General features: G+C 45.1%; 1 protein-coding gene across 2 annotated transcripts in view; it reads left to right on the plus strand.

The window, feature by feature from the left end:
* Nucleotides 1–22390, plus strand: part of LOC117231751 — a 201725-nt gene that overhangs the window by 160978 nt on the left and 18357 nt on the right. Inside the window, exons 5-6 of one of the 2 annotated variants that reach the window (XM_033490460.1) lie at nucleotides 1268–1369; nucleotides 14601–14731. In XM_033490460.1, the coding sequence (XP_033346351.1) occupies nucleotides 1268–1369; nucleotides 14601–14731 (233 nt within the window). The remainder of the gene's footprint in view (nucleotides 1–1267; nucleotides 1370–14600; nucleotides 14732–22390) is intronic. The other variant, XM_033490461.1, reaches the window with a different exon arrangement.

The raw sequence follows: 22390 nt of genomic DNA on the forward strand, positions 1-22390 counted from the left end.
TAGCGTCATTCGTATTGCGATATTGAAAACACGAGTTCTTCGTAATCTCATACTCTAAGGAAGATAATAATTGCTAAAGATTCTGATAATTTTGCAATAATTTATCAGGATTGCTTTGTTCTTCCGTAAATTCCCTGATGCTTACGAACGAGAGTGTATGTTTGGAGTGTTTCAAAGTTCCAGATAACACGATCGTTTACAATTTTGATTTATTAAACACATTTCCATACACTGTATTTCTCAATATCTTTTTCCTTAGTTTATCTAGATATACTTGTACGTATTATACCGATTAAAATATAATCGTTACGTTGCACGTACCTTTGATTGCGTACACGACATAGAACGTTAAAGGGAGAAAGAATACAAAAAATGAAGGGAGGAAAAAAAAAAGGAACAGTGATGAGAAATGCATCGCGACCCGGTGGCAGGGAGTTCCTTCCATTTCGACGTGTACTTTTCATTGCGTTTCTGTTCGTATAATTAGCATGACAATAATAGCCAGCCGGCTTTCTTAATCAAACTTTTTAAATAGGATCCTCCCCCCGTTTTTCACGGAAACCCAGACCGTCGGTTTCTTAACGTCGAATTGCTAATCACCAGGCTACGTATATCGCTGCCTTATCCAGTCGTTCGCAGCGGCTGACGGATCTTCTCTCCGCCGACTGCAATTGAAAACTGGAAATTAATGTTAATTCCATGGACGTACAGCGACTCTGAATACGACGATCGAACGCTCCGACAAATCGTAAAACGTTTCACCGAAGAAAACGACGACTCGATCGATTCCCCTTTCGCTGCGACTAACTTGAATCATTGTTCCGATGTAGTCCCAGTAATAATTAGATATCGTTCTCCGAACTTAATCTCATCCTCGTTAATGCTGTCCTTTTTGTACAGATCGCGTCTATAAATACAAATATATTTCTATTTATGAGATTGTTAGGTAGTTACATGAAGGTATACAGAAGCAGTACAGTATTTATTGCAAACGTACGCAACGCACGAGTCATAAACTATTTCAGCAGTCGATTATTCATTATGTTAATGAGCTAAAACATTTAGAAAGGCCACCTTTACCATTAATTATATCTTCAAGATAATTATTCATAATTTTTTACTACGTATATGTTCGTAACGGATGACTCGTAACTTCTGTATACAGTTTTAGATTGGCTTCAAATTTTATTAACATAATGTAGCGTTAACGTATAAGTTAAAATAAGTGTCATATTGTAGACAGTTAGTTATTTTAATTTTATATTAATTTTACAGATAGTAGAAGATCAGCAGACGATGATGGGCTGGTGTAGCGTCAAGTGTAGTCCTTGCGAGCAACGTAAGCCTACGCCAAAAAGGATGCGCATGGGTATGTATGTGCATGTGTACGCTTGCAGCGAGTATCCGCGTAAAGACAAGAATTTCTTAATTGGCAAGTCTGAGCGAATATCTATTTTTACCTAGCAATAAAATAGTAGCTCAATCTCCGATAATGGTCATTCGCTATATCATAATAATAATCCGTAATAATCATCGTAGTCCTATCACGTTATGTTAGAATGAAATTTAAGAACTCGTTCAGTTATAACGAAACTTCAAAATGTTTGGTATTACGGCGCAGGATTTAAAAAGTTTCCGTAAATATCCGCGCGATTATATACACGCTCAATTTACATTTTCGATGCATCGACGATACTTTTTATCCCATTTATTAAGCAAGTGAATAACAATAACGGTTTATCGACCACGAAATGAAACTAGGATACGCATGAATCCCTCCAGCTCGTTAACTCCCCATATGAATAACAATAAACTTGGCCATCCATGGTCACAGTGATCGTCACGCTGTAATTCGATTATCATTCGATTCTCCATGGCTTTGCCCTGCTCGGAGCCGATCCGGTGCGCGCAAACGTTCCGACTCCGATCCGCACACACCGCTTTTCCTCTTTTTCCTCCCTCTCGGCAACCCTCCCACCCCTCGAGTCGTCTGGCCAGGTCACGGGTGAAAGGCAACGAGGAGAGAGCAACCCTTTGCCCGTTTTCCCAATTCGATGGGAACGCGAAAGCGCGTTTTCGAGCGTTTCGCGGGGGTTGGATGGGGCTGGTCTGCTGGCTGGCACGGGGGGTCGTACGCGGAGAGAGCTCGTTTACGGTACAGCCCGTTTAGAAATCAATGTCCACGATACACCAAGTACCATTCTTTTCAATGGCGGCTTCGTTGAAGAGAATTTCGTGCATGTCTACCTGTGGGTGACTGTGTTTTTGATTTTTCGAATTTTTGACAGCTCCACCGGAAAGACACTTTGAAGAATCGGCTTCCCTTTTGCGTTCTATTTATCATTCGCTCGTGATACCGAGGTTCGTTCATCGATAATCATCGTGAAATCTTTGATCGATCAAAGGGTATCGATTGAGATATAAAAATCGAGTGTGGTCTGTTTCGTTATTTTTCCTTTTACGCGATAATTATTCTTATTGACGTTGGTTCAGCAGCGTTCTTCACGGTCCTGTTGAAGAGTGAGCACGTCTCTGTTGATTTACCGGTCTCGTACGTCATCGTTCTACCGAACCGACGATCTATTTTCGACGATGGTCCGCCACGATGTCGTAAACAACGTCGATCTACTGTGAAATTCATATGTAAATTATAATATTCTTTTAAAAATCGAACAACAGATTCGTGACACGGTAATCGTTACATTTTTACATTTCCTACAAATTAATTATCGATAAATAGTTTGTCGTGTATACTCTTAATCGCGAGGGTATTTCGTCACAACAAACTGCGCGCAACAGCGCAACCATTCTACGTGTCAGTATAATCGCTAGATCTCGTAGCTTACCATGCGATAAGATAGCATAAACGAACGTCGGTTATCCGAAGTATTTTACAAGTGACCCAACAACCTCGCAACAGGCAGCGTTTCATCGGTAGCTGGGTATCGTTCGTGCATCCTTGAACGAGTCGATCGAATATTCGAGTCAGCGACTCGTGCTTTGTTCGACCAAGAGGAGCCACGTAAACCGGCCGAGGAACGGGAGAACGGAACGTGTCCGTGGAAACGGGGGGGAAAAAAAAGGAGATGGTGAAACGCGCGAGGGGGGAAGACGCGGACAGGGGGTGGAGAGGGAGAGGAGAGGTAGAAGGCAGACGACGCGTCGTTACGCGACGGAATACCATTATCCGGATAATGGGCCGGCAATTAGCTCGGCGGCATGCATAAATCTTCGCGTGAAAGGACAGGATGCCCGGTATTTAAATAAATAAGTAGCCTCATTGTCCGGCCACGAGGCGTCATCGGGTCACGCTGGAAGCGTGAAGAAGGGAAAAAAAATGCTAATCAGTCCGAAAACTCCGCGAGGACTCACGCCGAGCGTAGCGTGTGTGTGCGTGAGCAACGGTGACTTTTCACCAGTGTGAGACGCACACACGATCAGGGGGAAGGTGAAAGGAAACCCTGGGAACAGGTAATTCGAGAGACACGAAGGTGTCGACCGCGTTTAACGAGGACAAATTTCGTGTGGAATCGCCGAAACCGAGTCGTGACAGGATCGTCGAACGTTCACGATATTACGGTGTTTCCCTGCTAGGAGCGGTTCGTATATGCATTTTTCTGTACACTGGATATGCATTATTAATGCAGCGTGAGCCCTCGAACATCGCCGTGCCGCGTGACGAATCCCGTTGAAGAGGAATCCCGGATCGCGCTGTCGGACTTCGATTACTTTGGGGTGGCCGGAGAAAATCGGCGAGACGAGGGAAACGATCACGTCCGAGAATCACAATGATCCGTTTGAGATATTCAAATCGTAATCGAAAGAGCGATAACATTATTCTATGATTCCCGATTCATTTCGTAGAAGATTAATTAATTTTTCTGTCAATTGTTCGAGAAGTATATGCGTAAAAAAATGCCAGGCGTCGGATCGCGAAGATTAAATTGTATGTAGAGAAAGAAAGGCAATACTCGTATTCAAAAGTTTCGTACATACGAAGATAGAAAAGTTTGTTACGGCGAATATCGATTGGCTATAGATTTATAAAACGTTTGAAAAAGCAATACGACGTTCGTCGATTTGGAGTTTATATTCTATCGGTTTGTTCAAATTATTTATCCAAATGACCGCGGCAGCTTCTTCAATTCGTAATTCTTCGTCTACCTCCGTGCAAAAGACTTTCGATTAGCATGGTCGACGGAAGGATACAAAACGATAGCGAGCAGGTTCATCCGGTCAACGAGGTCGTCGGAAATAAAGACCGGGAACGGTATAACGCGCGGCAGAGAAGACATATAGGAGGAAGAGTGGAGGGTGAAAACGGGGAGAAAGAGAGAAGAAGAGAGAGGAAAAAAAGAGAGGAGGAGGAAAGTTAACCGCAGTGGATGCGTGGCTGCACATCGTCCACCCTTGTGGCCCGTCTCGATCCCTCCACGTGCACGGGTTCGACGCATCGCGACGCATCGAGGGTGAACGAGGCCGATGTGCAATCTATCGAAAGATATTCATGGGGCTGGCCGTTGGCCCCTGTGCTCACGTCCCCATCAGCCATAACCGTCGCGTCACGAATGTCTTATTGATTGCATCCAACCGAACGGAGACGAGGACAGGCAAAAACAGAGAATCGTAGAGCATCCACAGAGCGAGAGAAACAAAAAGAGAGAGACAGAGGGTGGAAAAGACGAGGAAGGGTGGTGAGGGAGAGGGCGGAAACGCAAGCAACCCCTCCAGCTTGATATAACGCGACAGGAAAATGGGGAGGGAAAGTTAGCCCGGAAGCGGCGAATATGCGTTTTGGATCACCGCCGGATGTTCACGGGGTTGTTGCAGTTATTGTTATCGTTGTTGTTGCTGTTACGCTCGCTGGAGATCCGTCACATTCCTGTACAATTTTCCGTGTCGAATCTCGCCAATCTTTTTAGAAGATAGGCCACGGTTACAACGAATGTGTATTCTGACGGATGAAACATCTCAGGAATGATGTACGCGCACCTCTTTCATAATTGTTACATAACAACATATTTTTTAAACTCTGTTAACGTTATTCGTAGAAAAAAGGACGATGCGTTTCAAATTTTGGTACAGATTTTAGGTAAACTTCTTCCAAGTTTACGTTTATTTCCTACAAAACTTTGTCACAATGGAATTCGGGCTAGAGGATCGCGGGGACAAATATGATTCTTATTAAATTATGTTCCTCTTGTAACCCATAGAAATAACCCTTACAAATTCTCGCATCGTTATGTCGCTATGAAATAGAAAATCACGATCGATTAATCGTCTCCTCGTTAATTTAAGGCAATCGTCAAATTTTGTGGGAAACAAAAAATGTGCTAACACGTACTTATGAATCACGGTGTATACGCATAACGTTTTAGTAAAGTAAATTTTCGTTAACTCGTCTATTCGATCTCGTTTTCAATTAAGTGAAGCGAAGAAAACTTGGAGGTCGAGAAAGGCGAGAAGACACGACATCGTGGACGAAACGACGAGTTTACGGGTTAACGCAAATGAGAGGATTTGACGAACTCGAACATGACGAGCATCACAGAGAATACGACGGATCGGCGAGATGTCCGAGCGCGAAATAACGCGGAAGACCAGACGAGAAGGGGTGGAATATAGATCCAGATCGTCGCCGGCAAACGACGTCATGGGGTTAAAGCCATCTCTTGCGTCCACTCTTTCCCACCCTCATTTCCATCCAGTCGTTCCACGTCGCTTGACATCGACCACCCTTATTGGGAATCCGAATTCGGCATTTGCTTCTTTCATTTATCAGGATTGTCGAGCTTGACCGACGATCTCTCTCGACAATCCTCTAAATCGGTCCTTTTGCTCCATTTCTCTCCTTCTCGCTTACAAACATCGCCTCTTCTATCTCCTTTACTCCCTCTTTCCGCTCTTTCGAAATATCTCGACATTCTATCCATCACGCCGGATTCACGCGGGAACGGGCTTAACGCGCACTCCTCAAGCGTTACTTTATAATTTATTTTCTCGCTACACTGCCACTCCATGTTTTTCCGCTCTCTCTCTCTCTCTCTCTCTCTCCCTCCATCCCTCTTTCTTTCTCTCTTTCTCTCCATTATAAAAAAAGAGACACGCTTCAGAGCGGGAAAACGTTTCGTCGACTAGAAAACGCGGACGTCAACCGGTTGTTTCAACGGTTCTTCTAGCGAATTTGAGTTGCACAAAAACGCAAAGCCCGGACGAGTTGCCCTTTATCGGAAAAGGCTGGTGATCGTCGGTCCTGTTCTTGCGGGCCGAAGAATCGCAGGTTGTCGCGATTTTCCCGACCGTAAACTCGCTCGCCGCCGACGTACGACACTTATCTACCTGCCGCGTATTCGTACGTGCGTAATTTAATAGATGTGGTGACATCGGTCGGATTATCGGCGTACAGCCGCTTTTATGCGGACACCGTGGCCGTTGGCCATAGAATGGTGTTAATACACCCTGACGTTTTCAGTCGACGTCCTTTGGCTGTTTCTTTTTTTTTTCCCAGCTACGCGATAACGTTATCAGCTGCCACCGGGAAACGACGCGGTGAAAAAGAAAGGAAACACGCGACGATTGATAACAAGCTGTTGTGACGAATATGATGGGCAATTTTCAATTTCCAAACTCCTTTTCTACGTGCATATAGAGATAAGATGGAGTTATCCGTATTTGAGTCACGTAAGCTTCGATATCTTAAAGCTTAAAATTCAATCGCGAAATTTACATAGAACAATCGAATTTGGTATACGATGGTTATAAAATGTATTTGTACTTAGCATTATCTTTGAACGCAGCACCCTTCATTGGTATCTATACATCTCATTTCTATGGTGTTTCTTTGTTGTCATGTGAAAGTAGTACTGAATGATATGAAATTTGATATAGCTACTTGAATCCAATTAATGGTGTAAACGTTATAATAAAGTGGTGTATGTTTCTGTAGCTATTACACGTATATCAAGTTTGATTATTCTGCAAAGTTCATGATTGAATTTCAATTAATAATATTTAGCTGATTATCGAAGCTTGAGTAATACATCTATTTACTTTACTATATATGGAGACACGGTGTCGACCTATGACAGATAACGACAGAATGAGAAAACGATTTCAGATTGGGCAATAGAAAATATCGAGAACGAAGAGAAGATGACTCGAATAACAAAGTCCTTTCGCAAGCTATTTTCGTATTTATACCATCATTTCTTATAAAATATCTCCTCTGATTCAAATAACCCTTGTCCTATCTTCTAAACATTCCACAATCTTCAGCTGACTCAATGATTATCTATCTCGTTATCTATTAACGATAACCTTAAATGACAAGGCGAATGCTTATCATCGAAGTGACGCATCGTCAAGAACGTTCCGATAAATCGAAAAACGCACGATGTGGATCGCGTAAGGGAAACTCAACAACTCCCTCGTCCGATATAGTTTTCTATATCGGTAACACGGCCAAGTTATTGAATCAACGCTATTGTAGACGTACACCGTGGCCACACCATGCGACACGAGTAGTAGGACGACCGGTAAAGAGGCATGGGACCGTGACTACATGAGACGATCATGGCATTCAATGTACTCACGCCGCGGCTCATTGTGCCCCACTTGACTTTATTGTCGGGGCCCTTTTGTGCCATTTCGTCCTCTCTTCCTCGCTCTCTTTATCCCCATCGTCGGGGTCGTCCTATTTTCCCCGTGTCGAGCGAGACAGAACGAGACTCCGACACCCGCGATTACTTTTACTCTCGAACACTGCTTTCTTTTGTCCGGTTAATTATCCCTGTTTCGTGCGCGTTAACTATCGGCCGAGATTTCTCAAACCGCCTTCGAATCTGATGACACGGGGGATTGAACGTTTGATGAGGTGTAAAGGCAACGCCTTGCGTGTAACTCTTTGGCAATGTAGCTTGTGGGAGACTCGAGCAAAACGTTAAGGATTTGTTGCATTTTTGACAAAGGATGAAGAAAATATATTTTTCATGCTTTATAGGGAATAGTATTAATAATTGTACTACGTAGAATGACGTGGGTATCGAAACAGTTAGTACTTGTTACAATCGTCGTTAAACTCGAACGTATTTTACTTTATTTAGAATATTATGTTGCAACGCGCACTGCATGCATGGTTAATAATAAAATCGTTTAATTTGTATGAAATATCAGTAGGCGTGTTAATATGTATGGTAATTATTCTTCTAATTAGTCTTCGTGATAATTATTTTCTAAACTGTCCGTTCCAAATGCCTCGTCTTTATTACACACTACACGTGTCCATTTTTCAAGCGATTCGCGATGGAGCTCGGCAACTGATGAAAATTCCTGGTTCGTGAATGCATTAGTAATCTAAATAATTACAGGCGTATTTTGTAAAACATCGACTGCGTGCATTTCTACGGATAGAGCCCGGCTGCTACATTAACCCCGTGTCATGTAGCAGTTGTACCGTATTCCTTGATTTTTTTTCTACAGCGAGTTGCACGTGCGTCCGACAGGTATCTATCTATTCGGGTTTTTGTTCCGTGGCTCGCGTTTTCCATATTTCGCTTTCGTTGTCTTCTCGACCGGAGAAAAAAGCCTTGCCGCGTTGCACGCTGCGTTCAATTTTTTATTTTACAATACGTGACGTTTTCGGTGCGGAATGAAAGGGTCGTGTCTGCCGTTGCCACAGTTCGAAAAAAAAGCCCAGCTTCGAATTTGTCTCATTGTCTTCTCTACATACCTATGTTCGTATCACGGCTAAATCAACGATCTCCATCCTCGCACTTTTCTCGTTAATTTTCGCGATAACGGCCGAATATATGCCCTTGTGCCCGTAAACGAAGCAACACACTAGCACGAAAAAAATCGTCCTCGAGGGGTGTGGTTCACCCTTGTCCATCAACGCGGTCACGAGTAGCCCCATAGGCGCGTCTTATAGCGCCTCATAGGGTGGAACTACCATGGGGCATAACCGCGTTGCTAATCCGGCGCATAGTTTATACGTCATTAAACCTTATACATCGAAGGGTAGTCGTCAGAGGTGGAAGGGTGGCACGCGAAGAATCCGCGGACGTCACGACGTATATTGCCGCCTACGGCAGTGGTGCGCGCCGCCTTTTCTATCAGAGGGTGAAGGGGGGGTGGTGGTTGTGGTGTTGCTAGCAGGGCAACGCACAACCCTCCAGGGAGAGCTGTCACGTCGAATCATCCCCCGGAGATATGACAGAGGCCTTCTACCGACGACGAGGGTGACGTCGATCGGCGGTCGACCCCGAAATCGAGATTAAATGTCCATCCACAGTCCCCTCCCCCGCGGCCGCCTCCCACCCCAGCCGCCACTTTGCACACGAGCTCGGTGGCGATTTGTTACGTATTTTTCGGAAAATTTGTCGATAACACGAGCGATTGTTTAGAGGAACGGAGACTCCGCGAAGATAGGCTCTCATGGAGAAAAACGTGGATAAACAATAAATGCTCTATGTACCATATAAAGAAATTCTTTAGGAAACTCATAATTATCGATTCACAGACGACGTATGGAAACGAAATGGAAACTAAAACTTTCCGTAGAATTTACGTATGTCAGCGTTTTATAGGTGTCTATCTAGGCGATAGTGCATGATAGTATACAGTATCGTTGATATATCGCTGATATATTCTAAGAAAAATCCGCTTCAAGCGATTCTATTTGAACCTACAATTTCTACTTCACACTGTTCGGAACAACGAAGAATGCACAGTAGAAAAAGAAAATTTCTTATCTGATTTCCTAAAACCGTGACTAACAATACATACTATTTATTGTATTATATTTTATTCCGTGTAAGACGGTTTTAATCACTCGTTTTTCATCGAACAGTCGTTTCTTCGTTTCGCGTACAGAGGAAGACCGCTCTATGATTTTAGTCGAGGGGGTGGAAAGAAGGAAGACGGTATAGCGGCGGAGGGAGGTGAAAGTATGGAGAGAGGTTGAGCGAGGAAGACCGTGCAAAGGGCATCATTCTAATTGCCCCGGACTTCCTTTCATCCCCTTTGTGCGACCCTCGGGTGCGCTTCCTCATCCACCCTCTCCCTCGACCTCCCTTCACCGTCCACGCTCCCCCTCCTCCCGTACCGACGGCTCTAAGTCATTTCTGCGATTAATTTTTCCTTCCAATTTGCACGCGGCAGTAATTAAGGGGCTGGGGGCGCAGTACATCATCCGGCGTTTCGCCGATGCTACGGTTAAGGGGGTTGGTTTCACTGTTCGCGGAGCAGACGGGCCTTCTTCGAAACAATGGCGGCTGTCTTGAGTGGTGAGATAGGATTTCGAGACTCGAAAATCCTCGTGTTATCCCGTTGGATAAATATGGCCTGCCCTGAAATTGTATCTCCGAATTTTCAACCCTCTTAACGATCACGAAATTGTTATAAATTGAAACTAATTACTACGTCAAGCGCTTTAGTATTTTCGTCAGAAATTTTGAAACATTCTACGTATATCGCGATCTCAGCATCTCCAACACGGTCCACGTCTTCTTCGTCCAAGGAGACAAAGTGATTCCGAGGAAAAATATCGTCGATTGGAAGTTGAGTCCTGAAACTCGGAGGATCTGCTACGTCGGCGGCGGCCCTTCGAGGTGTTTAATAACGATAATGCCCGAGATAGGGTGGTTTCGAGGGTGGCTAGGGGGTAGTACACCGGGTCGGGACTTGGTTCATTCACGAGCTCGCTCGTTCGTGCAGAGTTCTTCCCCGTGAATGCGCTGAATGCCTTGCTGCCGCTTTCTCTTTCTCCATCCCTCCCGCCGGGACCGCCTCGTTTTCCTCTTTTTTTCAACGACTTTGTGCCATGCCGTGCATCCATTTCTCTGTAGCTTCGGCCGTGTTTGCGTTTATGGGCTTATCGCTATCTTTAAGAACCACCGGCGACCGGAAGTATTGTCTGCCATTCTGGTAGGTTCCGTCGTCGAGGCCAGTCTTCCATGTGTCTTCGATAAAATAAGAGTAACCACGCACAATAAACGCAAACCACAAACCATGTACGTGTAACGTGTACCTTTACGGAGAAGAAAGTCGAACGCGGAAACGAGCCGAAAAAAAGAGGTAAATCACGCGGACGAGAATGCAAAAAGCCACCCTTGACCTGCTCGTCAGTGAAAGACACGTCGGTGTGAAATAGAGCAGCCGAAAACCGTGCAAGCCTGGGCTAAATGAAAGCGTCGGGATCCATCACAATTAAGTGACGATCCTATCAAAATCGGGAAGCGAGTACCCGCGAAACCGCGGTCTTGTAACGTGCGAGTGATAATGCAGATTTCTGGTATAATCTGGCTACATGTGCGTGTGGGTGCCTGTGAGCCTTGTTGTTACGACTTTCACAGTAACTAGAGGGGGGATCCCGCGTTTTACGATACATGACTGGTACACCGGATTTCAGCGTGCGAGCGAGCAAACGCAGGCAGAAAGGGAGAACACAGAGTTTCTCTGGCTGTTGGAAATCGACGAAGCGGTGTGTCGGCTAGCGGGGAGCTGGATTTTCCCCGTGTGTCTGTCGGTACGTCCATCCGTTCGTTCGTTCGTTCGTTCGTCTGGCTGACTGGTTGGGTGGTTGGCTGGTTGGCTGGCTGAGTTTGCTGCCGTTGCATCGAAACATGTAAGTCCAGGAGGGCAATAATAGATCCCACAATGCCACGCGAGCTTTTCAGGGCCTCTCGTAGGTGGTGTGGGATGTAGGTGGAACGTCGGACGGGTTAGGAGGGGGTGGTTGCCGCTAGCGTGGCCTACGAGAGGGGATGGAAACGAGGTAGCTCATCAACTAATGGCCCGGACCGGAACTGAACTACCTTCTCGTACGGACTCGTCTACGTTGCCCCCGTGTGGTGCACGTGTGTGCATACGTCTGTGGATCCACGCGTTCCCTCCTTCTCTTTCTCTCTCTCTCTCTCTCTCTTTCTCTCTTTCTCTCTCCATGTCGCTTTTCGTTGATACTCTCTGCCTCGCGGAACCCTTTTTCTCGCTCGTACACACGCTCGTGTCATCCATCCGTCTCTTGCGTCGCGGCGCTCGTCGCGACAAATAGATACAGTATGTTCGTCTTGCACGACGTCTACCAATCTGGATTGCACACGTGCTACTTCATTTTGGATGTTCAGCGTTATTGCTGGATAAACCGCCTCTAGCGATGTTCCACTTGCGCGGAGAGAGGCAAGTGGTTCAAACATTCGTGAAATCTCGTGTGGGACGGTAAGCATCCTCGTGTAGGTTTTCTTTGGCTCTTCGTGCTAATATAAATAATGGCCATTTCAGAAACTGCGCAGGATTAACTGTACTCTTTATGAAGATCTTTGACTTTCATCTTCTCTCCGCTACCTTCTTTTATGAAAATTCTTCGTAGGAAATTAATACGAAGGTCCTTTCGTATTTCTCTCAAACTTAAGACATTTTCTGGCGATAGAAAAATACGATAAAATACGATAAAAAAACGATTCGATCGGTTATAGTCAAAAGCTACATCGAATTGATCCAAGATCCTGAAGCTTCGGCTGTAATGGATGTACCGCTGAAAAATACGTGTTCCTCGCTACGACACGATGGACGAATGATAGAATAAGATTCAATGATCAGGGGTGATCCCATACAATGATCTAGCATAGTGGGTCGTGCCTGGCATAACTAGATCACGTCAAGATAAAGTCTATCGTAAATAGAGTTCGTTGTTTGCCAGGTCACGGGACAGGAGGCCGCATAAGGAGAAGGAGAAAACAAGGAGGGCCTGGATGAGAGGGTGGAAAGGACGAGAAAGGAAAGTCCTGATGGAAGGACGCAGCGCGTGAGAGTAGGACGATGTACGGAGAGAATGGAGCTGATCAATATTCATGGCCCGCTTGTAGGGTGGTTCCGAGCAAGTCAGAGGATGGATTTATGCGAATCCTTCCTTCCGATTCACCCTGCAAGAACGAACCCTTTTTCTTTGGTATCGCGATTCCTTTGAGCCTTTGCGCAACGAGAGGACCAGCTTCCGTTACGGTCATCCGACGTTAACGCTCTTTTGCCTCGTGTTGTTTTTTCATCGACGGATAATTACGTTAATTAGCAGCCTGTAAAGCAGGTGAAACATACCCGAAACGTAAACGCTGCAACGATTCTCGAATTTTTATTTCACATGAAAGATCGAAACGAAAAATCATACGTAACGATAAGAGTTTATTAGTATTTTGTCCAAACTGAAGATATTTTTTAACGTAAGAGGATCGGGCATGGCCGAAAGAACGTAGTAGGGTTAATATCATTCCGAACCGTTAAAGATCACCGCGATCGTCGTAGATGACGCGTAACGACCAGTCCAGGAGTCATCGCCGCGTCCATCGAGATCGTTCGAAGGGTGACTTCAACCCTTTCGCCGTGAAACTTTAAGCGAACGATCAGGGTTAGGGCCGAGGAGTTTTTAACGCTTCGAGAGTTGCCATGGCAACAATGGTAGGCCGTTATTAATCCCCGACGAGAGCGGCGAAGAATAGAGGAACGAAGGGAGAGAAGGAAAGAGGGCAGGAGACAGCAAGGGAGAAGATTCTCCCCAGTTCTCTCTTGTAGCTTCTGATCCTCTCGTTCTCTATCTCCCTTTCCACCACGTGAATTATTCCGTCTCGTTCCAGAGGTGTCGAAGACGAAGGAAGAAGAGAGAGGTGTCGACTGGAATTAGGAGAAGGCTCCGTCATTATAGTCTCATCATTCACTTTTCTTCTGCTTGTCTTCCTTCCTCTTTCTCTGCCGACTTAACCTTGGCACGATGCTTACCTTCTCTTGACCATATCTTGCCTTCGCTATTTTTTTCTCTTCTCCTCTTCATCCTCTTCTTCTTTTCCTTGACTTCTAACCTATCATTGTTGCCGGTGTACAGCCATGGAATCTTTAACCGAGTTTCAACTTAGTCAATAGCGAATATTATAAGTTCTATCTGACAACGTCTGCTGTCGCGAAGACCGTGAAGGAAACGCGAATGGTCGAGCCTCTCGTAAATTTCTACCTGTTCTAATCACAAGTAGAAAGCTTCCCGTCTCTTGAGGCTATGGCTACAGTGAATGTGTGTTTTAATGAATGAAACACCTGAACGCCAAAATGCATTCACGCGTAAGAATCTATGTACAGGGTGGCGTAGAAGAAGTTCACCGCTTTGTCTTTAACCTTAGATGAAACAGTATAGGTATATGTGTTTCAATGATAATTTCTTCAATTATTTCAATCGCGTGAGACATGATATCGGTTAAATGGTCATCTCTAGCTGTTTTACGAATGTGTGCCTGTTCAATAATATTTTTCATAACATTTATATACAATAGTTGGCTTGTGTCATTTTCTCAATGTTCAGACTAATATTATCAACACCTCAATCGTGGTGCCAGTGGGAGCAACGAAGCCTCCAACGCGATCTTCTCTTCCTCGATTTTTGTCTTATTTCGATTCATAGAATCTCCCTGAATCTTTCGCTTGTACCATCAATTTAGAACCACAGCGTATACTTGATCGTTCTCACGTACTCGTGTTCGTCACACCACGCATTCACTGTAACCATAGCCTAACGCGTGTCTAACGATAGAACAGAGAAGAAGCTGTCTCATTGAATCATCCCGCAGCTCGGAACCGTGAAAAGTCAATTCGAAGAAGAGGCTGGCTGGCATCGATCGGAAACGAGGCGCGGGAACACGTGTTCGCGGACACCCACGTGAAAAATTGCGATAACGTCCAACGGCAGGGAAAAGGAAGGGTGAGAAAGCGGCAGGATATCTCTTCAAATATTCACGACGGCGCGTACACGTCATCGTCGGTCCGCTCTATGGTCACACGTCCGTGTTCGCGTGTGCACGCAAGTTTCTCTTTGGTTTTTCGCGGTGTATCGCGTCGTTTCCTGTATCGATGCGTCGAGTTCCGCGTTCACGTGGAGGAGTTCATCGGAGACGAGCTTTGTTCACCGCTTACACGCGCATGTGCAATAACTTGCATATGTTTGCACGCGTGTCAGTCGCGTTTTCTCTCTTTCTCCCTTTTTCTCTCCCTCGCGTTTCCTTCCCCTTCCTTTCAGGATTTTTCTACCGATTCGGCGGCGTATTTTTTTTTTTTTTACCTCTGGATTTTCCTCCACGACCGATCGCGATGCGTCCTCTCCGCGTGTTTCGTCAGCGCATAAAAGGTTATATACGAGCCGGTTGTCTTGCACACATCGCGCGGGGAACGCGCGTGTGGTCCAGGCGGGCGCGCGCTCACACCGCACGGAAAGAAAAGAGAAAAAATTCGAAGTCGAAGGCTCCGTGGCTCGTTATTCATCGACGTTCGGCTCCGGCTGTCAGGAGGCATTATTTACGGGTTTCGCGGCACAGCGAACTATTAATTCGGCCCGATGCAGGTGGTAAATGCGCGCCGACCATCCAACCCGCGTTCCTCACCGCGAAAATCCGTTTCGAGGTTCTGACTCGTTAAGAGGACGCTGTCCTATCGTAATAAAAAAAAATCAAAGATTTCTGGCAATTATTCCTTATAGGGGAGTCAGTTGATCTTGACATATGTGTCGTAGAAATCGTCCTGAGTAATCTTTAGAAGGTTTAAGCCATAGCTCATTGTTTGTTAACAAGTTGCTTGTTAACAAAAGAGGTTTGTAAAATATGACACTTATTTTTAATATTAGTAGATATACAACGATTCCCATAAAATATATAAATTTGCTTCGTTAGATAGATTAGAAATTCCAAAGCCAAATTGATCGATTATGTAAAGATACAAATATTGTTTTTGAAATTTTCGCGGTTAGGTTAGCATTCGAATGATTTTGTTGAAGAATTTCGTCTATGAATCATCTAATTATTGAGTGTTTTATATGGCTGGCCAGATAGCCTGATTACCAAACAAGGTTAATTAGTATAAAGTGAGTTTGAATAACGTTGACCTTGGTGTATACCCACAGCAATGTCCTTCCTTGGTGACCTTTAGAAGCTTTAGGCATCGATCATTCTTCGCCGAGAAGTTATTAAAAAAAGAAAGCTTATCCTTAGAGAACGTGAAACAATCGAAACAGGGTGTAGATTTTCTCTACTGGATAAAATACAGAACATGAACTGGAAAACATCGTTTTCCAAATTTACGTATTTTGTTAATACTTCACAATTTTTTCACAAATCATCCTGTTACAAATTATCATGTTTTACATGGTTACCAAAGTTATAATTCTGTTGGAAGATTCAATGGATGCTTGAAATCTGTTTCACGCAATTTAACTTCGAAAATCAAAATCAAAATCAACGTACAAGTATCGAAAGAACGCAAAGAATTGGCGAAGGAGAAACAGAAACCAGTAGCCGACTGTCGACATAAGTCTGTTAATCAGACACAGTTCCCAAAAACAAATAGAGCGAAAAGACTTGAAAGAAATTATCGAGACAGCGGAGCTTCGAAACGAACGACACTGTCGGCTAATAAAAACGAAGTATTCGATTCTATTAAACGTCGACTCGAGGGGAGGAAAGTCCTGTACGTGGCGCTTTGGAATATCTCAGGAAAAAGAACGCGTCGACAGACAGTTTCTCCGCTCGTCCCCTCGATTGATTACTGTGCAAGCCGTGGATGGGTAGGAGAGTGGAGCGATTTTCGCAGGAAGTATCGGCCGGAAGGCGGGATACGCTTTGAAATGCGAAAGACGTATTCCACGACCATCGTGGGAGGAAAGGAGAACGATATTTCCTATTTCTCTCTTTCTATCTTTCTCCTCTCTCTTTCTCTTGCTCTCTTCTCTCTTTCTATCGAGGCGGCAGCTCTCACGGAGTAACGTTGATCTAATAACGGGACAAACGTCGCGCGAATCGCATCCCGGACGGGATTTCATTTCCTCTGCCGTAGGATGAGCGGCCGTGAGCGGCGACGCCGGCTGTACCGCGCGAACCAGAAGAGGGAAACAGGGAGGACAGAGAGGAAGGATCGATCCTTCTGCCGCGCAAACCCCGTCTTTCGATAGCGTCGCCTCCAGCTAGTTGTCGAACAAAGCGTCCCGCCGATTCGTGCAAGAATTCGCTCGACAGCCGCTTAGACTGTGAAACGCGTGTTATGTAGCGACTGAGGGACGCGTCCTCCGGATTCACCGGGAAACTTTCGATTCTCTACGCTCGCCTACCTTGCCTGACACTTTGGGAAATTGCTTGGCGCGATGGAATCGCTTCGGATGCCGCGAATCTTCGATTAGCGAATTCTTTCGCGGTTTTGTGCGAGAGAGAACCAGACGCATGCTTTGATCCTTATCTTGAGCATCGAATCGCGTTTACAAATTGTATATTTGTATATTTTCCAAGTAATTCACGACGAAGTTCCTAAAACGTTGATAATTATTGGTTTGTGAACGAGCAGTAATTTAAGTAAACGTATCATTAATTTACAAGAGTAAGAATGAGAAATAAGGGTGAGAATGATCAATAATTCGAGTATCGGTTTTCTTATCAAATTTTCATTTCGAAGACATAGATCGACGTAAAAACAGAGAAGGCGGAGAGTCCAAAACGGTTCTACGATATTTTCGTAAAAGTATAGAAACTTCTTAAAACTTGCCAATAAATGTGAAACGTTCCACTATGTTTCCTCGGCTAGAGAATCAAATTAATTTCCAACAACTTCCGTTAGGGAATTATTCCAGTGGAATTCCGCTAGGAAAAAATGTCAAGGATTAGTCGGAATAGTGGTGGAAGGGTAAGAGGATGTAATCGCGAGAATAACGCATTAGGACTCGCGACTGGCGGGATGCAGCGGCCGGGTTTCACGGATGAACGAGGGCGCCGGGCGTCGCACCGCCGGAAGTGCGTCTAATGCATCCGTCTGGGGTCACGCGTCATCTCGCTTCCGGCACGGCCATTACCTTCGGTAAAACGTTTCGCAGAGGGGAATCACCACTTGTGCCACCTCTTCTAGGGTTTCTCTTCGCTGATGATTCAGGGTCTCTGACTTATTTTTGCCTTCAACCAAACTAACCTTTTATTATTACACGTACTTTCAACCATCCAACGACTTATCTGAGTGCACAAATAGAAAATAAAAAGAAAGAAAATGGCATAGAGGGAAAGGAAATTAGAAAATTTGGTCGAACGATTGATCGTTATTGATTCGACGTAGAGAGAAGATGTTGTGAAGTTGTTTGAGATGAGACAGGGAGTCGAGAAAGGAGCGAAGACCTCGAGTTACTCGAGTGAGTGGAACTCCATGGGATTAGAGAGCGTAGAATGGTGGCCGCGTCGAAAAAAGATCCACTTGAAGGAACGAGCCAATGGGACAAGAGCCCCTTTACCTTACGAGATTGGTCGGAGCATTGTTTTAAGGGAGGCCCGACGCATGCGTGATACCATGCGTGGGAGGACCGACCACAGTCCACGGCTCACGCTACCAGATGATACTCTCGACCATAACAAGATCCCACCGATCATTTCTGGGACCGTCGCTGCTCGCTTTGGGCCTTATCAGCCATTTACTTGCTGCTGCATCGAGTAATTTGCGAATTCCAATCTTTTGAAGCTGATATTCAGCGCTCTGTATTCGTTAGAAAGAAATCCCTCTTTGACGTTTGTGGTTGGTGTTTTAAAATTTTTGCAAAAATTCTCTGACCGACGAGTGAACTCGTAAATTCGAATCTTTTGAAAGAAAAATTATTATTTTCGTTGAGTGGAGCAACCTTATGTCGATTTGTACTTTTCTTCGAAATTTTAAGGTTCTGTCAGAGCAAACGTGAAATTGGTGTAATTCCAACACCTGTTGTGTTGTCATGAACGTGTCGTTGTTACGTATCGTGCCATAACCGCAAGGTCCGTAACGTCTACTCGTTCTTGTTGTCACGAGCAATTGAGACGCAAATGACGATTGAGAGACGTATATCAATTAAAAACCGTACGAAGCATTCTCTCCTAATACATTCATTCGTCAATTTTTGTACAAATTGATCAGTTATTTTGTCTAATACAGATAGTCGTACTTCGTCATCGATCTTGTTCAAGTAACTACTTCAAGAAAAACTCTACGTTTTTATTTATGTATATTCGTGACCTAGAGACTGCTATTACGCAGAAATATTCTAAATAAGGAGAGGTCTGTACTATTGTACCCTTGAATATACATTATGTTTTGGGTTACAGGGTCTAGGGAACAAATGAACTAAGAAATAGATTTCTATTTATATTTCTTTGTAGCTAAAGCTATAAGGTTAACTTTTTTGGTAATTCATAATAACTTTTGCTATAAATATACGAACGTGCTTCCTATTTTTCTATTGTATTGTAACACTAAGAAAATAATGATCTGGATCAGCACAAACTTATACCCTTATTTATTTCAATATATTTTTCTATTACAAATTCATCCACTTGCTCTTCTATCAGTCAACCTCAACAGATCTTAATGATCGTTCGCTTATTAAACAATTGCTGTCTTACGTTTATCGATAACGAACGATTCTATTACATTCGATCTATTATTTTCGTTAATTTCCTATTCCTATTACATAGAGTACGAACCTCGACAAAACCTACACTTGGGAATATCCGCCAATTTAATCGTAAAAATGAAAATGAGAGTTGGAAGAAAAAAAGACTTTGATTCCCGGGGAAGATTAAATAGATAATTAATGGAAGTAAAAGTTCGAAGAAAAACGACTTCAGATTTTATCCTGGAAACGATTGACCACTCTAAGTTCCTCGAGCAATTTCAAACTAAAACTTCTCGGCTCTTAAGCCCTCGTTTCTTCGTAACGAGACTAATTAGCACCAGCAATCCTATCGTAGTTTGAAAAATCAGCAGTCGATCAGCAGCGTGAAGGACGATGGTCAAACCATACCGTAGACCAGACTCTTAATCCTGTCTGGTCGATCGTTCTTACGCTACCAGGAACTATTTCCCTGGCGTAAACTAACAAAAATCTTGTCAATAGGTAAATCGATAATCTCACCCGGTTTTTCGGAGCCTAACACATCCGCTGTTGCTTATTAGCGAAATCTCCTGGCGTGAGGCAAAAATGAAAGGAATGTTGGTGAAAAAGGGAGATGCGACATAGACGGAAGAAACAGAGAGAAGAAGAGGGTGGATCGGCGGAGAAAGAAAGCTTCGGTCTTGAAGAGGAGAAAAAAAGGTAAAGAAGAGAGAGCACCTGCCTTCAAAAAGGCCGCCGACTCGATCCGTGCCGCCATTGTTATCCATAGTGCACCATACCGCGAAACAAATACACCCATACAACAGCAACCAGCATAACTGCGGAGAGAAAATCAGAGAGGTGAAGTGGCAACGTGGTCGGTCAGATTAGCACTGCTTAGCTACCACCTTCTGCAAGCTCGCGTCGACTCGTTTCTTGCTAACTATGTGCCCTGCACGGACGCAGGCTTCAGATTTTTCTCCGATTTCCTCCTTTTTCTTCCATTCCTTCATTTACGTACGCTCGCTCGTTGTTTCGTTCCTGGTAAATAAGTCGCTTCTTTTCCCCTGTGCAGGCCCTTTCACGGTGCCATTCCTCGTCGTAGACGACGTGCAGCATTGTATTTCTGTTTGCACGTGGTAGACATTGGCAGCAGGCGTTTAAGAACGGCTTAACCGACGGATTAATCAACGATCGGCAATTATTTTCATGTAAAAAATCGAAGGAGGTTGGGGGGTAGAAAGAGGGTGGGTTCGTAGATGGGTTAACGGGATTAAGCGGCACGCATGAAAATCATCCAAGGCGTTTATTGTTCCGTTGTAAATAATGGTCGCGGCCCCCGGTACACAATGGCGGAGACCGAACCCGCGAAGATTAAGCGGCATTTTCGCGTGCGGGGGCGAGACTGCTCGAGCAGGAAATAACCAACGAGAAAGAACGAAGGAAGCTGGAAAGTAAGGGGCGGAGGGGGCTCCGCCTGGCGTTTGTTTAAATTCGAGCGACTTCCGTGGCCTGAATGAGCCCGACTTTTATGCATTATGCGTTGGCCCGCACGAAAAATCCACGTGGTGACACGGAAACGCCGGGGGTGGAAAGAGGGCGAAGAAAAAGGGAAAGAATGGTGGAGAACAGAGGAGCGCAAGGAAAGAGAAATTTGGAGAGAGTGCCCAGTCGCTCTTACGATGAACGATAAAAGATTTCACTCGGCTTGCTACCCGCTCCCGGCTGCCGTGGATGGCTGGGCTCCGGTTCTGGCGAAATTTCGTCGAGAGTGGTCTCCCCGGGTGAGCGGCAGGGGCGGAGGGCAGGTGAAAAACGCGCGGAGGCAAAAAAAAGGGGTAAAAAAAGGAAGAAAGGCAAAAAAAAAGAAGGAAAAATATATAGCCGGGCGCAGACACACGACGCCGTATAGGTACTTAAAAAACAAACACCCACACAGAGGCAACGCGGACGGAGAAAAAAATCGAGCCGGAGCCATTCAACGGCGAACGAAACAACAATTCGGTCGTCCAATTAATCGCGAACAACGTGCGCCGAGAAGAGAAACGCGCGATTCGAGAAATCGAATGGGCCACGCCGAGCCGCCAATTTTTTTGCTCCCGCTGAATGGACCAATCTACAAGGATCCTGGACGAAATCTGGGCTGATTTTTTTCTCGCCACCCTCCTATTCCTTAACCCTGGCTGCGCCGAAATTCTCTTCGTTGCATCTGTGTTGGTGCACAGCAGCGTTTCAGAAGCTAGAGAAATCTCAAGCTCTTTAACGCGTCGCCGAGATTAACAACCCCCTATATCGAGTATACGCGGAGAGCCGGAGAGAGAAAGAGGGCCAAGGAACCATTCAGGAACCTTCGCCGTCGAATTCTTCGACTCTTAGTCGACTTCCTTTCCCTCCGGCGCGCAGCTATCGCGCTGCTCTTTTTATCATTCACCGCGATATTTCCACGGCGTGTTCTCGTGGAGGATCCCGAGGAGAGGGTGGCGGAAAGATAGACGAGGACGGGACATTAATAAGCGTAATATATTAGGGAGTCCTTTGTGAGATGCGAGCGTCTTTCAGCGGCGCGTCAAGCCGAATCCTGGCGGGCCGAGTATCACGATGAAAGGAGAGACAGAGGGAGAACCCTCTTCGCCCCTCGAAGGATAGACGAAGAACGACAGTTTGATGATGAAGAATGAGGGGAGGAACGAAGGAGGATGAGAGAGAGAGAGAGAAAGAGAGAAAGAGAGAGAGTGTAGGAGAAGGAGAAAGCTGATCCGCGGTGTGCAAGTTATGTATGCGCGCGAAGAGCCCAACGGGATTCAAAACCACCCAGCATCCGGCCTCGAGACAAATGTGTTCCATGGCGCGAGACAAAACGCGTGACGACTCGTCGTCATTCGTTAAGCCGTTTTCAGGCTTGAACGGCGACAGAAGTAGGGGAAGGGAAGGCTATGTTCGAAACCAATGAAATCTCCGGTGAAAGACACCTCCTTCTGCATTCCTTCTTCGGGGCCGCGTCAT

The sequence above is a fragment of the Bombus vosnesenskii genome, unplaced genomic scaffold (genome assembly GCF_011952255.1).
Source record: "Bombus vosnesenskii isolate JDL3184/JDL3185 unplaced genomic scaffold, Bvos_JDL3184-5_v1.1 scf7180000013273, whole genome shotgun sequence".
Lineage (NCBI taxonomy): Eukaryota > Metazoa > Arthropoda > Insecta > Hymenoptera > Apidae > Bombus > Bombus vosnesenskii.